Source organism: Macaca thibetana, chromosome 3 (assembly GCF_024542745.1).
Source record: "Macaca thibetana thibetana isolate TM-01 chromosome 3, ASM2454274v1, whole genome shotgun sequence".
NCBI lineage: Eukaryota > Metazoa > Chordata > Mammalia > Primates > Cercopithecidae > Macaca > Macaca thibetana.
This window is the reverse complement of record NC_065580.1, coordinates 162,841,162-162,863,174: the sequence shown is the minus strand read 5'-3', so window position 1 is coordinate 162,863,174 and position 22,013 is coordinate 162,841,162. Positions and strand designations below refer to the sequence as shown.

General features: G+C 41.3%; 2 protein-coding genes across 30 annotated transcripts in view; one reads left to right on the top strand and one right to left on the bottom strand.

Annotated features, from left to right (window-relative positions):
- Positions 1 to 22,013, bottom strand: part of ATP5PO (ATP synthase peripheral stalk subunit OSCP) — a 1,173,690-nt gene that overhangs the window by 193,358 nt on the left and 958,319 nt on the right. The window contains exon 1 of one of the 26 annotated variants that reach the window (XM_050784687.1): positions 20,040 to 20,043. The exons of the other annotated variants lie outside the window; for them this stretch is intronic. The gene's annotated coding sequence lies outside the window, so the exon portion shown is untranslated. Of the gene's footprint in view, positions 1 to 20,039; positions 20,044 to 22,013 lie in introns of those variants that run through there. 26 annotated transcript variants of the gene reach the window in all.
- The window catches only part of MRPS6 (mitochondrial ribosomal protein S6), a 519,933-nt gene that overhangs the window by 254,255 nt on the left and 243,665 nt on the right, over positions 1 to 22,013 (top strand). For all 4 annotated transcript variants that reach the window (XM_050784651.1, XM_050784652.1, XM_050784650.1 and 1 more), the window contains one exon: positions 16,571 to 16,710. In XM_050784651.1, the coding sequence (XP_050640608.1) occupies positions 16,571 to 16,710 (140 nt within the window). The remainder of the gene's footprint in view (positions 1 to 16,570; positions 16,711 to 22,013) is intronic.

Here is a 22,013-nt window from a genome sequence, read left to right as displayed (position 1 = left end):
CCTCTTGATTAGATTCACAGTATGCATTTTTGGCAGAAATACAAAAGTGATGCTACACCCCTAAAGCTTCACATTAGGAGGCATTGGATGTGTTGTCCCATTATCGTTGATAGTAACTTTGATACTTGGTTAAGGTGGTGTCCACCAGGTTTCTCCCATGTTACTATTTTTTCCCTTTGGTAATACGTAATTAGTGGGGGGATACTTAAAAACCATGTAACTAACCTATTTCTCATCAAACTTGAACCCCTAGTTTTAGCATTCATTTATCTAGGAATCCTGCCTAAGTTGTTACTGTGATGGCTATTTTCTAGCCTTTTTTTGATGGGGAGGATACTGAACTCAAGAGCTTCCCCTTTTCCCGTCCATTTGTCAGTATGAACTCCTGGATTATTTTGTTCAGTGAGTTATTATTCATGATTATTTTGCTTAGATGTTTCCAGATTTAGCTGGTTTCTTTATCTATAGTTTCTTTGTCCTTTGTGATGTTTCCCTCAATTCTTGAGTGCTTTGCATTTTCCAGCGCAGTAAGATGTCCTGGGTGCACCGTGTCATTTCCTTGCCTCAGTCTGGGGATTGGGCATTTAGTAAGAGTGGCTTGGAGTACTCACTGCTGTAGGGGTCTCATGACTTCTGGCCCCTTTCAGCGTACAGAACTAGGAAATACGCATAGAGTCACATGTCTTTTTTAAATTATTTTTATTCTTTATTTTTTTATTTTTTATTTTTATTTTTTGAGATGGAGTCTGGCTCTGTCTCCCAGGCGGGAGTGCAGTGGCACAATCTCGGCTCACTGCAAGCTCCGCCTCCTGGGTTCATGCCATTCTCCTGCCTCCGCCTCCCGAGTAACTGGGACTACAGGTGCCTGCCACCACACCCGGCTAATTTTTTGTTTTTTTAGTAGAGACCGGGTGTTTCAGTCAACAATGGATGACATATATGATGGTGGTCCTACAAAATAATGGAGCTGAAAAGTTTCTATAGCCTAGTGACCTTGTAACGTACCATAACATGTTACTCCTGTTGGTGGTGGTGCTGGTGTAAACAAACGCTGCTGCCAGGGATATGAAAGTGGACGGTAATGTCTTAAGCTTTCACGCTCACTAACCACTCACTCACCCAAAGCAACTTCAGTCTTGCCAGCTCCATTCATGGTAAGTGCCCTTTATGGGTGTACCATTTTTTATCTGTTATACCATATTTTGACTGTACCTTTTCTGTGCTTAGATGCTCAAGTACTTACCGTTGTTGTGCAGTTGCCTACGGTATTCCCTGCAGTAACTGCGTGGGTTTGTAGTTTAGGAACGGTAGGCTACACCACATAGCTTAGGTGTGTAGTAGGGCACACCATCTAGGTGTGTGGAAGTACACTTTATGATCGTACAAAACAAAACTGCCTAACGACACATTTCTCAGAGCATGTTCCTGTCGCTAACTGTGCATATCTACAGATGCCTCCAGTTCTAAACCAACTCCAGTGGTTTCTTCTTAGCCTTCCCTCGGTGTTTGTATTTCTCTTCTGCAGCAGTGAGAAATCTGATGATACTGATGCAGCTCATTTTGTTGAATCCTGTAACACCTTAGAATTAATTTTTGCATGGATAGAGTCTTTATTCTACCTCATATTTGTTTACAAGTTTGGCTGAATGTAGAATTCTACCTTCCGAAATTTGAAATCATAAGACCATAGGAATTTTCTAGCCTCTAGCCTCCGTGCTCTGAAGTTTCAGTTAGGTGCCTTGACAGAAGCTTTTCTTGGACAGTGCTGGCCCTGGCAGGGTTCTTTCAGAACGGCAGCTCCGCTTGGGGACTGTGATTCTCCCTGCTCTCTTCTGCTTAGAGCCCCTTTTGTTTAGCTCTTGGACCTCCTTGACTGGTGCACTTGGTTTCATGCCTTTGCTCTTAATTTTCATCTCTTTTTGCTCTTTCTAGGGCAGTTTCTAAACTTTATCTTCCAACCCTTCTGTTGAAAAAGAAGAAAGTTTCTGTCAAGTTTTTCAATTTTAAGAGCTCTTTTGTTCCCCAAATCTTTTTTTGTAGTCTCTTATTCTTGTCTTATATCTTGTGTCTTCTCATCTCTGAAGGTACTGTCATCTTCCATTCCCGCGTTATTTACTTCAAGATAGTTTTTTTCTGTGTTAATCTTCCATGTTAAAGGCTTTTCTCCGATATATGCTGATCTGCTTATTTTTAATAGGGTGGAGCATGCTGACATCACGCTTGGGCCTGCAACGGCCTGGCCATGTGTTGGGTTAAGTCCTGTGATATCTTTAGAATAAGTCAGGCTTTCCACAGAATGTTTTGAGTTTTAAACTGAAGGGTAAAAGGCCTTTTGCCATGATTGTGAGAGCCAAGTGGGGAAAGAACACAGGGGCCCCAGCATTCACAGCGTGCATTTTTTCCTTAATCTCTTCTTGGTACAGTACTGCCATTTAGAGCTGTGCCTGTGCCCTCCAATGCAGAGCCCTCTTCTATCTGCCACAGAGTATAAACCTTCAAATATGCATCTCAGGATCCAACTAGTCCTTCAACTTTTGACCAATTGTATTTATTTTAGTGTCACTTCACCCCCACTTCCCAGAGGTGCCCGGTGTTGGTTTGGTTGATTCTTAGTTTTTCCCATTGTTGATTTTCTACTTCTGCTTCCTTTCTTCCAAAATATTATTGCTGCTGTTTCTTCTCGTATTCCTGTAAGGTTGTACCTGGAAAAAAAAAATCCTGCACAATAGGTGCATCAAAACATCCCATTGTTTACTTTGAATATGTATCATTTTTATTTGACAATCATACCTCCATAAAGCTGAAAAAAATCTCTTTACAGTAGTTCTAGTAGGTTTTCAGGTGGGAGCTAATTAGGTGCTTGTGTTGAATCCTCTGTCTTGCCTGGAAATTCTGGTACTCATTCTTTAACCTTTCAAAGGTTGAAATTGCAGAGCCTATTGCCCATTTCTGCGCTTCCCTGAGATAACATGTTGACTACCAGAAGCACAGTTGGAGTTTTAAAATTCTGCTTATTTCTAAGTGCAAAATGATGAAAATTGTTCACATTTCAAAGGAGCCTTAAAAACTGTGTAGTTGGCTGGGCACAGTGGCTCCTGCCTGCAATCTCAGCACTTTTGGGAGGCTGAGGCTGGTGGATCACTTGAGCCCAGGAGTTCGAGACCAGCCTGGGCAACATAGCAAAACCCCTTATCTACAAAATACACAAAAGTTAGCCACATGTGCTGATGCACACCTGTAGTCCCAGCTGCTCAAGAGGCTGGCTACTGAAGAGGCCGAGGCGGAAGGATTGCTTGAGCCTGGGAGGTTGAGGCTACAATGAGCTACTGTTGTGCCACTGTACTCCAGCCTAGGCAACAGCGTGAGATCTTGTCTCATTAAAAAAAAAAAAATAAGACTGTATAGGTGATTCTTTTATACAGTGTGTGAATACCACCCATCAAAGCTATTTTATTGTTTTAACATACTCTATAAAATGACACATGTACAGTGTAATAAACACAGTTTATTTGTGGTAGTTCTGTAAATTTACCTCGAGGGCTGCATGAGTGAATTCGGAATCATTGGCCCTTGCGTTAGATTCCTTCCAGTGTATGGTCGTGTCATTTTTGTCAATCAGTACATGACCTTGATTTATGTATGTTTCTGTTTAAAGACACCATAGTTACTAATTGTCGATAACATTGATAACAATGATAATTTTGTGCTCAAGACCCATAGCGCTAGAACTCATGCCTACATGATGCTTATCTAGCATAAATTTTTTCCCTAAGGCACATCACATCCTTAAGCTTAGGAACACTAGACAGCCCTTCAGCACTACACTTGGGAGCCATTTCAAAAAACAAAATGACCCCCAGAAAGCACACATGCAGAAAACATGGTACTAAATAGACGGCAAAAGGACACTTGTTTATGATATGTGAGCTGAAACGAGGGCAGGACATTGCCTTTTTCTACCTCAGATGGGAATGTGTACAATAAGCAACTGTAATTTTGCACCACACTCTGCACGTGTGCATATCTACAGATGACTGCGGTATTGCTGGGAGTATTGATTTGGGGGCTACAAATAAATTCTATCAAGTAGGCAAATTGGCATATATGGATTCCATGAGTAACGAGAATCACTTGTAATTGTGAAGCAAATACCTATGTCACCACACCACCCATAGGAAATAGAACATAACCAGCACCACCACCCCCTTCCCACCAAGGAGACTCATTCCACTTTCAGAAAGTTCTAAACTTTAAGGGATTTTCTGATTGACCTTAAATCTGTCTCTGGCTTTTACTCCCAAGTTCTGCCTCTGAAGTGTTGTCCCCTCCCCCACTTTTATTTGAAGAGAAATGTTGAAGATAAATGTGCTCCGAAGTCTCAAAATCAGACAGCATGTTCTTCACTCTGGGTGTACAGCACAGGGCATAGATTTCAGACCCTTCGCCATCTTGCTCTTCTGTTTTTTCCTCTGGATAACTTCGAGGCAGTTGAGGTTCCTTTTCATATGTGGCCTCCATGTTTCAGTAATTGAGGAGAGACACTGCTAATAGTGCAACAAAATGAGAGCCACCATTCCCTAGGGCTTGCCCCCTTTCCAAGTCTAATTTGGAATCTTACTGGCACACCCTAAGGTAGGCCCCCTGTAAAGTCCTGTTGTCTCTTCATAGGGCTTGCTGACTCCGTTTCCAGTTTTCCATGGCTTTTCAGAGTTGAGGTTTTTTTGTTGCTGTATTGTTCCCCATGTGCTTCAGGAGTTGAACACCCATTGGGTTTTGTATTTTAATCCCAAGAATTTTTAGAAGTTTGGATATACTGTTAAGCGTTTCTGCCTGTGCCTTAACCTTTGTTTCTGTCTTTTGTCTTATTATTTCTAGTTCTTTTACACTGCATCTCTCCTTTTGACTAGTGGGATGTGTATTAACTTCATTATGCATCTCAGTCTTTCAAAAAATATTCTGTTTTCCTCTTTGCAGTGAAGATCTTTTAAATTTTATGGCTCAGTATAATCCTTTCTTCCTTTCTAGTTGTATTAAGTACAGTTAGCAACTTTTATTTCTCAATTTTCTATTTATTCTTTGACTTATATAGTCATCAAACATTTATTGAACATGTATTGTAAGCCAGGTTCTTTGGACCTCCAGCATCTAATAACCATGAGTAAGAAGCAGCCTTGAAGAGGTTTAAGCATGGGGACAGACTCCTAAATAATTACACTTGCAAGATGTATGTGGAATGAGAGAGATACCTACGGGGTTACAGAAGAAAGGCACATTTATAGAAAGTAGCTCGATCTTTTTGAAAAAACAGTTTCATTGAGATAAACTTCATATATCTTACAATTCCCCCATTTGAAGTGTACAATCCAGTGGTTTTTAGTTTGTTCAGAGCTGTGCAACCATCACCACAGTCAGTTTTAGAACATTCATAATCATTAGTCGTCACTCCCCAATTCTCCCTCCCCACACCTATTCTCTTCCCACTATCCCCTGGTCCAGACAATTACTCATCTACTTTCTGTCTATATTTGTCTATTCTGGACACTTTAAAAACTATTCCTCCATCTGTGATTATATATCATTTGACTGTCAGCTCCCAGTCCCCCCTCCCCATAACCACCTAAGCCTCTGGTAACCACCATTCTACTCTCTACTTCTATGAGACCAACTTTTTAAAATGTCATGAGTGAGATTGTACAGTATTTGTCTGTCTTTGCCTGTCTTACTTCATTTAGCATAATTCAGAGAAACACAAAACCACATTGAGGCTGGGCATGGTGGCTCATGCCTATAATCCCAGCACTTTGGGAGGCTGAGGTGGGTGGATCACTTGATGTTAGGAGTTCGAGACCAGGCTGGCCAGCATGGTGAAACCCCGTCTCTATCAAAAGCAAAAACAAACCACATTGAGATATCACCTCATACCTGTCAGGATGGCTATTATGAAAAAGACAAAATACAAATGTTGACGAGGATATGGAGAAAAGAAACTGTTGCACACTGTTGTTGGAAATAAATTAGTGCAACCATTGTCGCAAACAATATGGAGATTTCTCAAAATATTAAAAATAGAATGACCGTATGATCCAGCAGTCTTACTACTGGATAAACAGAATAAAATCGGCATCGAAGAGGTATCTGTATTCCTGTGTTCGTGCAACACTATTCACAGTAGCTGAGATGTGAATCAACCTAAGTGTCCATCAGTGGATGAATGGATAAAGAAAGTAAGGTATATATACACAATAGAATACTCTTCAGCCATAAAAAACGAAATCCTGTGCAACAACATGGATGAGCCTGGAGGACATTATGTGAAGTGAAATAAGCCAGACACAGAAAGACAACACATGATCTCCCTCATATGTGGCATCTGAAAAAGTAGCTGATGCATGTTTTTATTCCTGTAATTCCTTTGTGTTTGTGCCCTTTCTCTTCCCTGCTCTGCAGCGTAGAGCAGTTCATTAGGCGCCTTCCTCCCACCACTTGAATTTGAGCAACACTGCAGTTGGCCTAGTTTATGGACATGCTTTTGGTCTGTTTAGCAAATTATGCAAATCTGACTTTCTTGTCAAAGTCCATGTTTGTCATTCTATGAATGTATGATTTTAAGAACTTCTCTTAACCCAGTTCACCAGGTGATATTTTTGCTAAACTTTACATGGGTATGTAGAAGATTCATTTTCTTATAAACCTTTTGTCTCTACCATCTAAATCTTTGGTTGACTGCTCCCTCCCCTGGTTTTCTTGTCATACTAGTGCTGTCTCCCTTCTACCCTGTGAAGAGGTTGAAATATAAGGCGAAGGCAGGGAACTGAATTGTGCATGAAGGCGCGCAATCAACAAGGCAGGTGGCTCAGTAATGCCTACCTGATTCCTGTTCCCACTATCCATTTCACAAGCTTAGGCATTTCCTTTCCTTTACTTGCTGTCATAGTAACCAGGACTCCTGCCAATCTTCCCGTTTATCTTTTATCTGTGAGTGCATCTGAAGGGGGATGGGGAGTATAGAAATGGAAACCTCTCAGCAAGAGGATCATGGACTTTAAAATGTCCTCAGAATAGCAAGCAGAGTACCTTCATTTTGGCTTGTTTCTAGCTGATGCAGTAGTATTTACCACAAATACAGGGGTTGTCATTTCTCCGTTTCACATTCAGACAAGAGTCCAATATTGTTGGTGAGAAAGAGTGAAACTTTTATGTTCCTTAAATTAGTGTTGGAGAAGATCGTTGCTTTAAAATCTTTTACAAACTGCAATTCAGCCAGAGTCATTCATCTTTGGGAGGATGAGAAGCCAGCTAGCTTCCTACCGGAGTGTGGTTCTCACTTTTGTTTGCACCTGGGGAGCTTTAAAAAAAATCTTAGTGTCCAGGATTTTTGAATCCGTAAGCCAATTGAATTGAAATATCTGAGGGTAAGATGCAGGCATCTTTATTTTTAAAGCGCCCAGGTGATTCCAGTGCTGAGGAATTCCTTGGTGATTTCTCCTCTTATCCTTTGACTTACCCAAAATCATGAAAGGAATGATTGATTATATGCAAGTGAGCCCCCAAATTTGTCCTTAAATGAGTGACATTTGAATGATACTCTTTGATTTGAAACCTCAGAGATTAGTTGATTAAAGAACAAAGGTATATTATCATTGAACTACAGAGATTAATGTTAACCAAGGCACATGACTAATACATAGCTGACAACTAGTAAGTTCACACAAGGTTGGATCTCCTATAATTATGTCTTCCCTCTTGCCCAGTGCGTTCGTTTTTTTAAAATGTATTCGCTCATAGCCTTTTGATTCCGATGCTGATATTGATGGCTTAGCATGCACTTGGTGCAGGCGCCCCTTGGATGGGTAAGTGTAGTTTATGACTTAAGGGCATTTTGCCTACCTTGCAGCTCAAGTTGCTTTACTGCTCAGTCATCTGCTTTTTACCTTTGCAAATTCAGCCATGCATTATCTCACTGAGAAGATAACGATGCCTCTGCCTTGTTCTTGGGTCCTTCGTTTTGGCCCAGGATTAATCTGTGCTGAACTCAGATCAGTTACTAGACCAGTCATTGGCTTCTTGCTCCTGTTTTCTTTTTAACCTCTATTCTTCGCTGAGTTCTTTTTGTTTTCATCATGTAGCCCAAAGAATACTTCTTAATGTTGGATTTCCCAGGTCTCAAGAACCTTATTCCTGGCCATATGGCCGTAGAATGGGCAGGCTCCTGTTTCCACATCCCTTGGCTTCATTGGCCACTGTGGTGTCAAGGCCAGATTGGTCTTGTCCTGTCACGTCTTTTTGGTGCGCTCTGATTCTGGGACCACTACTTCTGGATCACAGTTTTTCCTCTCATTCCCCAAGAGACAGAGTAACCAGTTGTAATAATTAATGATGCTGGAAGTACCAGCTTGCAAGGCTCTTTCAGTAACCTCTGGAAGCCACGTATTTATACCTCTCTGATTATTACTATATTATTAAAAGCCTGGATGGACATGGAGTCAGTGAATGAGTTTTCAGTGTTCAAGTGTAGATCTGGGACTTGAAGACAGGATTTACAAATTATGGCATCCGTGGCAAGATAGTAGTTGGGATAGACTTAGGAGAAGAAATTCTTTTAAGGAAAAATTGAATTTGTTTCAAAAGAAGTTTGTCTCTGAAACACCTTTTTAGTTGCTCATCATAAAGGAAATCAGAGTGTAAAAAAAAAAAAAAAAAAGGAATACTCCACTTGTTTTACTATCTAGGGAAGACTAATACCTTGCATAGTCATCCATACTTTTTCCATGTTTGTCTACATAGTCCTTTTTTCTTTTGGAAAATATATGGATGTACTCTCCATGCTGATTTTATTTTATTAAAAATGTGTTTATGCCAGTATGTGAGGATCATTCCCCACCCCAACCCCGAAAGGGTTTCACTCTGTTACCCAGGATAGAGTGTGGTGCCACAGTCATGGCTCACTGCAGCCTCATCTTCCCTGGTCTCAAGCAATCCTCCTATCTTAGGTCCCTGAGTAGCTGGGACTACAGGTGTGTCCCCACCATGCCCAGCTAATTTTTTGTGTGTGTGTGTGTGTTTCGTGGAGATGGAATTTAACCATATTGCTCAGGCTGGTCTCGAACTCCTGGGCTCAAGTGATCTGCCCGCTGCAGCCTCCCAATCATCCATGTTTTTTTTTTTTTTTTTTTTTTTTTTAATTTCTGTAGGTGTTTTTGGGAACAGGTAGTGTTTAGTTACATTGATAAGTTCTTTAGTGGTGATTTCTCAGATCTTGGTGGATTTTTTAAATGGTTGTATAGTACTTACTCAATCAGTGGAAATCATTTATTGAACCAGTCTCCTATTGGACAGTTAGATTTCCATTCATTTACTATCGTAATAACTTTATGAAGAGCATTTTTCATAGCTAAGTCTGGTACATTGGTATGGTAGTTTTCTTAAATTCCTAGAATGCCGGGTCTGTCCCGCAGACCCTGGCCTATGGATGAAATGAGTACTCAGACACAGGTATGCAATGTAAGAGCAGCTAGTTGACTGCCTGGCTTTAGTGGCCAGAGCAGCCCCAAGAAGCTGGAGCTGCTTGGTTTTGTTCAGTGCCCACACAAGGCTGAAAACCTAGAGCAAACACAACCTGTAGGTAATTAACACTTGTTGCTTCCCTTTCAGAGAACGTCATGTGGGCGACGATCAAAGGTCAGTTCCCGGTCAACATAAATAAGCCTGTTTGAGATAAAATTCCCCTACACTGCCTTGTACCTACTCCTTGGCCTCTGCCTCAGGGTTATAGAACTGCTGCCTTCAGCTGTTCTCCCCTTGGGCTCTGCAGAACCTTCCAACCTTTCAGAAGGTTTGGGTCCTTTCCCTATAGTTTTTCCCACCACTCTGACTGATCCCCCACACTAGAAGTCGCTGTGGGGTTAAAGGTATACACATTTTAAGTTAATATACGTTGCCAACTTGCCTTCCAGAAAGTTTACATTTTTTACCAACAGTGTAGGTGAGTGTTTGAAGAAACTGAAATCTTACTGTTCTAGGCAAAATAGTGCCATAGGTGGAATAAAACAGTGGCTTCTACCTATACTAAATTTAGTACCCATGTTGATTCTATCCCAAATATAAATTTCGTCAGAATTTTCTCCCTTCCTTTCTTTTGTCTGCTGTTAGTTCAGACCCACTCTGAGAGCACCCAAAGTAGCCCTCTTTCCCCTCCTGACAGGGTTTTCATTTTTCAGGGTCTGGCTGAAAACTACTTTCTTTAACCAACCAGTTAGTAGTAGTAATTCCTTCTTCTGAGTTCTTGTGGCATCATTGCTTTTCACATCAGTATTGCCTGTGTTTCAGTCTGCCTTTTATGAGTAACTTACAAGTATATGTCTTCCTATCTGTATCGCAGACCTTTTAGGGACAGAGACTTGGTGTTCCATTTCCCTGCAGCTACTCTTTTGGAGATGGGCTTCCCAGCGAGCAGGTTGGACATACTTGTCTTGAGGAAGACACTTTGAGAGGAATGTTTCCAGATAAATGTTAAGTTGAACCAAAATGGCAGTTTCCTAAGTTTCACCCTACATTTCTGATACCCACAGAATTTGGTCTGCCCATAAGAAATCATTCACTTTGCCCTTTTACTCCACATGCAGGTGTCAGGATGTATGTATCTCCTCTGTACACCTGACTTGTGCCATTTAAGTTATTTTAAAATGACTTCCCCATAAAGATGCTTGATGTTTTCCTGCATGTAACTGTTTCTTAGAAAGATAATTATATAAATACCATATTCATGAGTGCTTTTTAGTTAATGCATACTTAAGCAATTCTTAAAATTCTATACTATAGCCTAACAATTAAATGACCACTTGAAAAGCCTGACTGATTAATCTGCAGTATTTTTTTTTCAACATTATTTTTTTAAATTTTAAAATTTGGGGTATTTTTGTTTTTGCAGAGCACACAGCATTGGTTTATTAAAATAGTTTTTCTCTGCATTATACTTTGTTATTTTCTTATTACACTTTATGTACAGTTAGACCTCTGAACAGTGTAGGGGTGTGCATAGTTGAAAATCTGTGTGTAAACTTTTGACTCCCCAGAAACTTTACCAATAGCCTACTGTTGACCTGGAAGCCTTACCAATGTTATTTCGTATGTTATGTGTATTATATACTGTGTTTCAATAAAGTAAGCTAGAGAAAAAGGAAGTTATTTTCCCAAAATGTTGTGACTCTTCAAAAATTTTTCTAATATATTTATTGAATAAAATTTGCTTGTAAGTCTTGTAAGTGGACCTACACAGTTTCAACCTGTATTGCTCCAGGGTCACTGTATAGTAGAACAACTAGTACATTAGCATAAATCTAGTCAGCAGCATTAACTTTTACTAGGAGTACATGTATTCTTCATCACTATGCAATTGCAGTTTTCAAAACTGGCTTCACTGCAGAATGTCCTTCAGACTACTAGAGTAGTATTTAGTCTTGGTAGGGGCTTTAAGAAGTTGTTGAGTTCACCCCCCCACCCATGCAGATGTTACTCCGACAGCCATCCTGTATCTATTTGTGTACTTCAAATGATGGGAAGGTCACTACTTCATAAGGCAGCCCACTTCATTTTCATGCAGCCATGTATTTTTGGAAATGTGTTCTTGTTTACAAAATATGGCTTGGTTTCTCTATTTTTTACCCTTTGATTCTAGTCCACTCTTGGGATCCAATCAAAATAAAACAAATCTACCTTTTGCATAATAGCCCTGCAGATATTTGAAGTTAGCTGTTGGGTTTTTCTCTAAGTCGTCTTTTGTAGGCTAACCATTAGTTTTAGTAATTAATATAAAAAATTAGCTTTAATTTTTTCTGGGATTAATTACCTTTTTTTTAAAGTATTATACTATTTAGTTAAATTTTGGGATAGTACTTTATCTTACCTAATCAGCAAATAATTATAATAATGTAATTTTAACATTTATATTTGTATGTGTACTGGAATTTGATATTTGAAATGTATAAAATATTTAATGTTTAATTTCACTTCTAGATGAATTGTAGGTATTTTTGAAATACAGTACTGGTGTGAACAGCATTTTGGTACTGCGTGAAGTAAATGGGAAAACATTAGTATTGTAATTTTGCCTCAGTGGTACAGTTACCACCTTGGCAGTGAGCTTTGTTGAATATGAAAAGTGGCTTCAAGTTATATTAGAGATAGAAGGAAACTTAGAGTTCCTTGAGGAAAGATAGGAGTAAGTAAGCAAGAGACCCTCTTAAGGAGGTACAGTTGGCACAGCTATTTCTAGCACCTGTTCCATGATGTGTGGACCATTTTAGACTTTGGGAATACAGTCATGTACAAGATAGACAAAAGTCCTTGCTCTTCTGTAGCTTCCGTTCTAGTTGGTGAAAGAATATTTTTAGATCACTGTAGTGCTGTTAGAAGTAAAAAAGAATGACATCAGGAGAACTGGGGGATGGGGGTGCATTTCGGGTGATGAAGATATCAGAATGGGGGGGCATAGACTTTCATCAAACTTTGTATGCCTGCAGCAGATGTTGAGAATTGCAATATGAATGTCGTTTATTCATGTGAAACTTGTAGCAACAGGAAAATTGAGAACTACTAATTTAGCAGATGAGGAAACTGAGGTACAAGTTTAAAATTGATAAAATTTAATAACTCATTCACTAATGAGTTTGTATAACTCATTAGTGAATGAGCTAGGACTAGAGTCGTAGTCCTAGTTTTCCTAGTTCCCATTCCCATTCATTCATACTTTTCTGTATTTTTTTTTCAAATGAATGTTTTCAGCCCTCAGTCTCCTTGCCAAAAGTGTATTTCGTTGACGCATTGGTAGGTTGAAGGAAAGAGTTGAAGGAGTTGCTTTCAGGTGGGTGAGAGAAGCCCCTCAGAAGCCTGCACAACTTCTCTTAGAGTAGTTGGAATTGAGTGGTTCAGAGACCTTATAAATGAGAATTCTGGCAGCAAGATAATTTGCTTCCTGTAAACTATATGCTTTTATAAGTTGAACATTGTGCTGGATTGAGCAGAAATTTTTCCCCTCTAAGCGTAAGAATTTTATTTTAATACATCTGTAGGTTTCACTAAATGAGGAACATTCAAGTTGGCAACCTGGGTTGATAAAGACATTAGGAGCTTGGTGGATGGAATAGTGGATTAATGGAATCAGTTCCGAACCCTACAGTGAGTTGAACAGCCAAATTGATGGTGTTTGTTAGGTGGTACCCGATGTGTCTACCTGATGACACATCCCATGAGGAATACACCCTCTATACGTCAGTCAGTGGCCCAGGCTCATGGTTTTATTTGTGGTGCAGTTTAGGGTGAGTGGATTAAGGCCCTGCCAGCTTCCCTCAGCCCATCACAATGTAGAACAGGGGTTGGCCAGATAGTAAATAGTTTAGGCTCTGGGGCCATATGGTCTCTTGTAATTACAGATCTACCTTTAGCACAGAAGTAGCCATAGACAGTATGCAGATGTATGAGTTGTCTGTGTTCCAGTCCAACTTTATTTGCAAATACAGGTAGCAAGCCAGATTTGGCCCAAGAGCCCTGGTTTGCCAACCCTGCTTTATTGTGAGGTAAGGTCTATGGGGCATTATTTTTGCTCCTCCTTCTACCTTTCTTTTTAGACTTCTGGGTGTTTTGAAATTAAAGTGAGATGAATGTGGCCATTCCAGTAGTCTACAGTTTGACCTTGACATACCAAAGGCAAAACAATTTTTTTATTTTTATTTTCCTGTTACATTCTTGTTAGGTAGCCTTTCCCCTTTTTGAGACAGATGTAAGAAGAAAATGTTTTTACTTTATGAGCTCTTACTTCAGAAGAGGGTAATGAGTTTTATACTGTAAACACTTCAGTTGGAACTTAAAAAGATATTGAGATATATTCCTTTTTAATCAGGCAAAACTGGAATTAAAATTTATTTGGGTAGCTAATCAGAAAACTAATCAATCAAAGGTTTTTTTCTTTTTTTTTTTTTTTTTCAGTGCAGGTAACAAAGCTGAGACCCCGCTCTTTATTTGGATAGACTGTTCCTTTACCTTATCATAAGTTAATTGATGTAATGCCAGGTCAAGAAACAGCATTTTCAGTGAAATGAAATACTGTGCTGCTGTTAATAATGAGTCCTCTGCAGATGTATGGTGATGTCTTTGTGAACCATAATGAAATGTGAGAAGAATGTAGTCTTCATATGATTAGAACTGTCTAGGAATGTGTTTGATACAATCGTAAGGGTAAATTGCCTTAGACTTTTTACCTAGTGTTAATGGGAAGAGATTTTGACCTCAATTTTTATTGTCTTCAGGAAATTTCTGTTTTAAGATGGTTAAATATATAAACAATGATTCAGTAGGAATTTTTAAAATCCCTAATGGACTTCAATATGAAAAGAAAGTAAAGAATGTTTTTTTCTAAGCCTTAAGCCAATACTTAGCACATTTCATACCATTTTAGCAGCACTTGCTAGAAAGAACATTTTAAAAATATAGTGGATTTTGTTTGGTTGCCAGAATGCACACTTAAACTTGTTCTGCAGTTTTCTCTTCGTTTGATCCCCAAATGAACCTCTGGAAGGTAGCCTTTTCTTAAGTCTCCTCCTGCACTTTAAAATCTCCCTGCTTGCACCTCTTCACGTAGGTCTTTGAGGAGACGTGCACCTTGTCTTTGCCAAGGTGCGCCTCTGGCTTGCTCCCCAAGGGTTTCCACAGCTTTCCTTATCCTTGCAGCAGGCATTTCCACTTACTAGCTGCCCTGTCAGCATCTCTCTAGAGATCCAGTCCCAAATCTGTAAACCTTCTTGGCTTTGTGTGTGTGTGAGTGTGTGTGTGTGTGTGTGTGTGTGAGAGAAGATAAAATACGTAACAATAAGACACTAGACCATAGAGTAGTTATCCAGTAAATCATAGCTGTCATTGTTGTTATTTTAGAAACCCTACATTTTATCCTCTTGCATGGTCCACTCCTTTTTGACTACCAAATTGCCCATGTGTTTTCTCCTAAAACACGTTGCTCAAGTTTCTTGTCCCTGGAGCCCTGGCGTTTTCTCCTCCTCACCATTGTTCTCACACCTCTACCATGGGAACCTTGGCAGCCTGCTTTCTGGCCCCATCTTGCTAAATGCCTGTGTAGCTACCACACTGCAGCTTTTTCTTGATCTCTGTCCTCTACCCCGTTGTCATTCTGGACGAGGAGTCTCCCGATTTTCCTTGTCCTGTTTGACGATACATTTTCTATTTGCTTCTCTGACTTTGAGTCGTCTTGTTAGCCCCTAAATGTTTGTGCTCTGCAAGGTTCCACTGGTGATCTCCTTTCCTCTTCCCCTCCACCCTTTCTAATGATCTCACCTCCTTCTCGGGCTTCAGAGAGCCATCTGTGCAGGTGACTGTGAAATGTGTATTTCTCATCCACCTGCTTTGAGCTTAAGATTTACATCTGGAGAGGTCAACCTAGGGGAGCCATGGCATCTGAGATTCAGTGTGTCCTAAATCAGATTCATCTTTTACTGTCCTCACCAGCTTCTCCAGCTCTCCTTTTAGCTGTAATGACAGTTCCACTCTCCCAGGCACCAGATTGTGGTGCTCTTCTTTGCCACATCTTGCCTTCGTTCTCCACATTGTATTCGTTGCAGTTTTCAGGCTTATCCTTATAAAGTATCTTTTCTTCCAAAAATTCCTTGTGTATACATATGCATAGAAAGATATCTGGAAAGAAATTCACCAGAAAGTTTAATTCACCATCCAGTCTATCTCTCGGTGATGGGATTCTATATTGTTCAAGCTTTTTTTTTTTTTTTTTTTTTTTTTTTTTTTAAATAACTGGCCTAAATTACTCACAGAACCCCATCACTGGGGCTCAGTTGCTGGTTCATTCATTCTTTGTACCTCTGGTCATTTTCCAGGCGCCTTTCAGGGAAAGTTTTTTCCTTAGTGAAACCCTTCTCCCAGCTGAATGTTTCTTCCTTCCGTGAACCCTCTGGTCTCCATGCTATTTCGTGTGTTCTGCCCTCTGCTCTCCATACATGTGTATTTCGTGATCTGTCCTTTATTAGATTGTAAGCTCCATGAGGGCAGAGATTGGGTCTTAATCATCCTTTCCCCCTTTTGGTTACAATCTCCCAATTTTTCTTTGGGAGACAACACCGTTTCCCCTGGCTACAGTTTTGGTGGGATGGGCAGTTCAAGTGTCCTGCCAACAAGATGCTCTTCTCCTGGAATTTGAATTTTGAGTCATGGGATACAAGGACTGACAGTGATTGGCACTGATTCAGCCTGGCCGAGGTGCTCTGAAGAAGCCACTCATTAGTTCCTGCCTCCCAGATCCCTGGAGCTGCCCTGGTCCCTGAACTCTCCGAAGCCTGGTTCTTCAGATATTCCTTCGTATCTGTGAGCTATCTCATATCCTTACAATAAATTCTCTGTTTTATTTTAAATTAACCAAAACCAGCTTCTGTTGCTTTTACCCAACGATCCCTACCAGTAGAGCTGTTATGATTGGAACTGAGCAGACTTAATTATTCTAGCTCTTATATTAATTGTGATTTTTTTTTCTTTTCTTTAAAAACACAAACAAAAACAGCCAGAGACTGCTGCTGCTTTGAAACGTACGATAGAGGCCCTGATGGACAGAGGAGCAATAGTGAGGGACTTGGAAAACCTGGGTGAAAAAGCGCTTCCTTATAGGATGTCTGCCCACAATCAGCAGCACAACAGAGGCGGGTAAGTTTCTTCCTGAAGTGCTTGGAAAACGTTTTCGATAGGCTCGGTAAAGAGTACTGTTCAGTTACTATTAGAAGTTCTCAAAATTTCACATTCAGACCCCCATTGCGCCTGGGTGTCCTTTGTGCACACACTCTAGCAGTGTTGTGTTGCAGATGGGATGCGATATGCTGGCCCTTCATGGAGCATGATCTGAGTTCAAAACTAGGCCCTCCTAGGAACAGAGGGCTTACCAAGTCTCGCTTGTGGAACCTTTTCCTGTTAACCTTAGCACTGTTTTCCCTGACATTTATTTAACTTCTGCCTTTAAAATACTTTAGTGAGCAGTGCTGTCCACATACGTAAGTGTATCTGTTTTAAACATATGGGTTGCAGATGACAGAATGTGCTGCTTTTGACTAACGTATGTAACCCAAGCCTAATCCACAAGAGAAAAATGGTTATACCTACTCCAAGTATTCACAGTTTGGAATTTTGTCTCCTGCTGTGTACAGCAGCTTCCTCAAATATATGTCACAGATTTGATTCTGTAGTAATAACTATCTTTGTAGAAGTTCTTTGAGAACAATTTGTAGAATAGATTTGAATCTTCTCATGTTGTAGGATTTCCTAGGAGTGGGTGTTAGAGAAGATGGGAATCAGGTTTTAGTGCAATGGGAAAAGTCCAAGAGTAGAAGAGTCAGCTCCCTCTGGCGCTCAGCAACTCTGTGGCCTTGAGGAAGTCACCTAGTTTCTCTGTTTCCGGCTTCTTTGGGCACAGAACTGAGGTAATGGGTCTCCCATATGCATTGCCACAAGGACCCACCAGACAGTCTCTGCAGATGTGCTCTGCGGCAAGAATGCTGCTTTTAGTCACGTGAATCTAGCTGTCTTGTGCAGATATAGTACGTGTGATAGGGCCTGAATGGAGTCGCGTCTCACGTGGAGGCTTTCTTACTGCATTTAAACCTGCCGTGCTGCAGATTTCCTCTTTTGATTGCTTCACCTTGTTTTGTGCTAGTGTTCAGCTTCTTGAGAACACCTCTGAAGAGAATGCCTGAGGCGTTGCTAGGCAACAGGAAATGCACAGTGGCTAGGCTTCTTCCACAATCATAACAATGAGGGATGGAGAGCATGTGTGTCTGTCTGTCTGTTTCTTTTAAACTTAATCACAAATGGGTGTGGTTTTAACAGCACAGTTATGGATCTTTTTGCCTTTTTTGTTTAAAGAGGAGCATATAAAATCTGTCCACAGTTGTTGGATGGAAGGCAGTGAATGGAGAGAGAAGTCAGTTTCTTCACTCAGTGTGGTACTTCCAGGGGTTTCTGCCCTTTTTTCAAGTAGAGGATTTGACTTCGTTGAGAGCTGGCATGACTAGCGTCCCAGGATCTCCACTAACACATAGTCTGGGTAATGCTGACGTCACTTGTCTGAGGACCAGGCTCAGGAACCGCTGTGTTCACTCAGTTCATTTTCAGACCTCTGTGTGCAATGGTGGGGGTTGGGGGTGGGTAGCCGTTTCTCTTTATGGGTGAAATAAATTCAGGTCCTGGAAGAGCCCACTGGGACCAAGCCAGAACTGCTGAGAACACTAGCCCTACTTCTGGGTTCCCCCCCGCAAAGGTGCATGTGCCTCGCTGAGGAATACGTTGCAGTCGCTTAGTTCATTGACATTTAAAGATTTTATTTCTGGTTATTTTACTTTCAGACTCCTCAGCAAAGGAGAAGCAGTGTTCTGTATTACATATGTGTATTATATATAGACACAGAAAGGTGGTGCCCAGCTGCAGTGGGGGAGGTTCATGCTATAAGCCTGTTTTCTGGGATAAATCAGTGTCTGGTATTTATTTGTTTAAGGTAATGTTTTTTAAAGTGTGGTCTCTGAAACACTAATTTTATAGAGATGCTCCATCAAAAAGAGAAGTAGGGTGTGTGTGATCAATTAGATGTGGGAAGCCTTACATGATCTAATTCCTTCTAGAGATTCATAGTGCACGTTGGCACATAAATGATGAGGAGCCCTTCAGTAAGATCCATTTATTTATTCACTGTATTTGATTATGCTACCTTTTGTTTCTATAATACTCATGAATATTCTCCACAGTGACTTTTGGGAAATGAGGATATGAGAGGCAAGTGTAGTTTGGAGTCACCTGGATAAAGATTTGGAATTGGGTGGTATGTTTACATGTCTGCAGTGTGGAGCTTAAGGTTAGTCTGATATTCTCTTGGCTTCAGACAGTGACCCCATAATCACTAGCCATGTCAGTACCAGGCATTTTGTTCATTTGGCAAATCCTTTATGTGCATTAATCCACAGCCACAGAAAGTGTTAGAAACGTGTAGTAAGTGGATTATGTACTGGGAGGCTCGCTTTTCTGAAGTGGTTGAGAAAGAAACAGTGGTCTTACTGGTTACATGTTTAGCATTAGAAGTTTTGACTCTTTTTGAACAGCCCTGGAGGCCATGACATGTATCTGAAATTACGGCAAGACTCTGATTTGAATCCTGACAGTGGTGTGTGAGAGCCAGCTTTTGGCTGGCTAATGGAGTGAGCCTAGATGTTTCTGAGAATCCACATTCTATCATGGTACAGTTGGTATCATGTGTTTGTTGCTTTTACGTTTTGTGGGGAGAAATGGTATGTCCTAGTGGTGTCCACAGGTCTCAGGTGGATTCTCACAGTTGTCGTGGTTCCTGGTCTCAGGGAGTTTTCAGTCTCATCAGAGAGTTGACTGCATAATGCTAACCTAGGCACCAGCTGATGGAGTGTGTGTGAAAGTGCCCAGCACAGCAGGGAGTAAAGCTAGGACTGGGGCTGGCAGGTAGGCACCTCTGTTCCAATGACTTCACTGTATATTGGGCAATTGCCTCTACTGTTCTCCCATGTCCAGTCCCCGCTCCCCCCACAAATCAACCCCCTTATCACATACATGCCCTGTAGGCTGGAAGACAAGAGTAGGTAAGGGAGAACCTGTGGCTTTAGGGTTATCTGGGAAATCTGGCCAGAGGAGGAGGGTATACTTTAGAAATGGTACCTGATGTTTATTATTATATTAAGACTATTTCCAGTTTATGCCGAAAATAAAAATATAGTCATTATATTTCAAATATTAATTTGGTCAGACTCCACTTTAGAAACAGGTTATGTTCCAGAAATTTGTAAGTCTGTTGTTTATAACTGAGAACTTATTTTCCCAGTGGAACAACTTGATGGTTAAGTTCCCAGACTAGTCCACAGAAATTGTCTTAATTCATAATCTCTGAAGGTCAGTAGAACAGGAGGAGTCGTTTGTGTTCAGCTGAGGACCATTTTAAACTTGTTTTTGAAAATGCAATTCAAGGTTCCCCCCGGCAGCAGAATGGGGCCTGGTTTGGATCACCCTTATCAGGGATTGGGACAATATCTCAGGCCTCTAACTTATTAACACTAAATAAACCATCGGCGCACGACCTGGAACTGGGCGGCTCAGAGGCCTGGGAGTCACTCCCGGCTCTGGATTTGCTGGGGTCTCTTTCGGGCCTCCGAGACTACCTCCCCTTTGTGTCTGCACGTGCTCACCCTGACACCCTCATCTGCTCTGCGGGACAGACAAGGTGTTGGTGTGGAAAATTCTTACTGTATTCCTGGGTGTCTGAAAGGCAAAGATGTCATTTATGCTAGAAGGGAGCAGTGGCAGGAGAGGCTCATTTAGACCCATGCTAAAAAGGGGCAGGTATCTTACTGAATCATAGTAACAGTCACCCTTTGCCAGAACCACGTCACTCACTCCAGGGCTACACGGAGCTTGCGGTTCTCTTTCCACTAGATGGGGCTGAGCTGAGACTGAGAGGAAACTATACAAGAAAGTGCGGTCCGTATTTCAGCGTTGGGCTTGTGTGCCTTGTAAAAGGATGCCTCTGCTCTGTTTCTACGAGGTCTGATTTTACAGCAGTGAGATTGGGCTGGCTTCCAAATGCCTGTGTATAAGAACTCTTAAGTAGAAGGTGTTTTTCTTGCCTGTTTTGCCCCTTTTTTGCCTGTTTTGCCCCTTCTTTGCCTGTTCTCATCTGCATTAACATTTGGATAGGTGCTTACAGCAGGGATTTGCTGGCCTACATATAAGATGCCCTTCTATTTACGGGTAAGCAGAATGATAAAAATAACCAGCTCCATGGTGAATCAGTGGAATTTTACTGACTTGCTTCCCAAATGTGTCTGCAGCTTACTCGAAGAGCGCTGGCACCCTCTCTAGAGGAGATTGATTCTCCTCTATAGCTTTCCCGTTAGCTAACATTTCCATGTTCTCGTGCCTTCCTGCCAGCATTCTGACCCCGTTCTCGTGTGTAGGTACTCCACACCAGGTTTTCAGACAGGGCTGCTGTGGCCTTGGAGGTTTCTTTTTAGTGGCAGTGCCCCAAGATTTGTAAGGATTCTGCAGCAGGTTTAGTGTTAGTGGTTTTGAAAACATATGAGACCCAACAGATATAAAAAGAAATGGGGCTTTTCCATGCAGAGGGTACCTCAGGTTGAAGGTGAATAATTCACGGCCTCGGTGAAGCCTGAATCCAACAAGGTTTAACTGAGATGGTCTAGGAACTGGCATTTAGACAGATCTGTTTCCTATCTTCAAAAAGGCTCAAGGATGCTTCAGGGCTGCAAAGCCCTCCCCTCCCCCTCCCCCGTCCCCGCACCCACTGTGAGCCACTGAGTGCTTCGGTGGAAATTTCCACTTGTCTGCTAGGGAGAAGGGGAGGGTGAGAGAGACAAAGAATGTAACTCAAATTCGAGCAAGCTCTTTTTATGGAAAACTTGTAAATACAGGGTTAAGACGAAAGTGAATAAAGAAAATACAACCTTTACATTTAAGGGCACTATAAGAAAACACATTTTCTCCCCCTGAACAACTAGGGGAGTAGGGGAAGGGCTGGCAGCTCCAGGCAGTCTGCATGGGTGACTGAATGGTGGAGGGGCTAGTCCTCTCCAGGGGAGGGGCAGAAGGGACATGAGAGCTGCTGACTTACAGCCATGCTGCTGTGAATGGAGTGTTTTTGATGGCATTGTTTTCCAGTATTGGGTGCAGTCTGTCTTGGGGAAGCCATTTCCTCTAGTGTTTGCAGATCTCTAGAGGGTTTGGGCCATGTAGTACAGAGTTTTGGAGCATGTGAGTGTCTTAAGAAATACAAAGGAGGGCACATTATCACCTTGAAGATCATGTGGGAAGTTCTACATAGGAAGAAGTTCACTGTTGCTCCAGCTTCCGAACCTCTGGTGTCTGCAGTGAGAAATGCATCAGTGTACTGAACCTTTCTTGGTTCCTTCTTGCCTGGCATCAGTCATCTC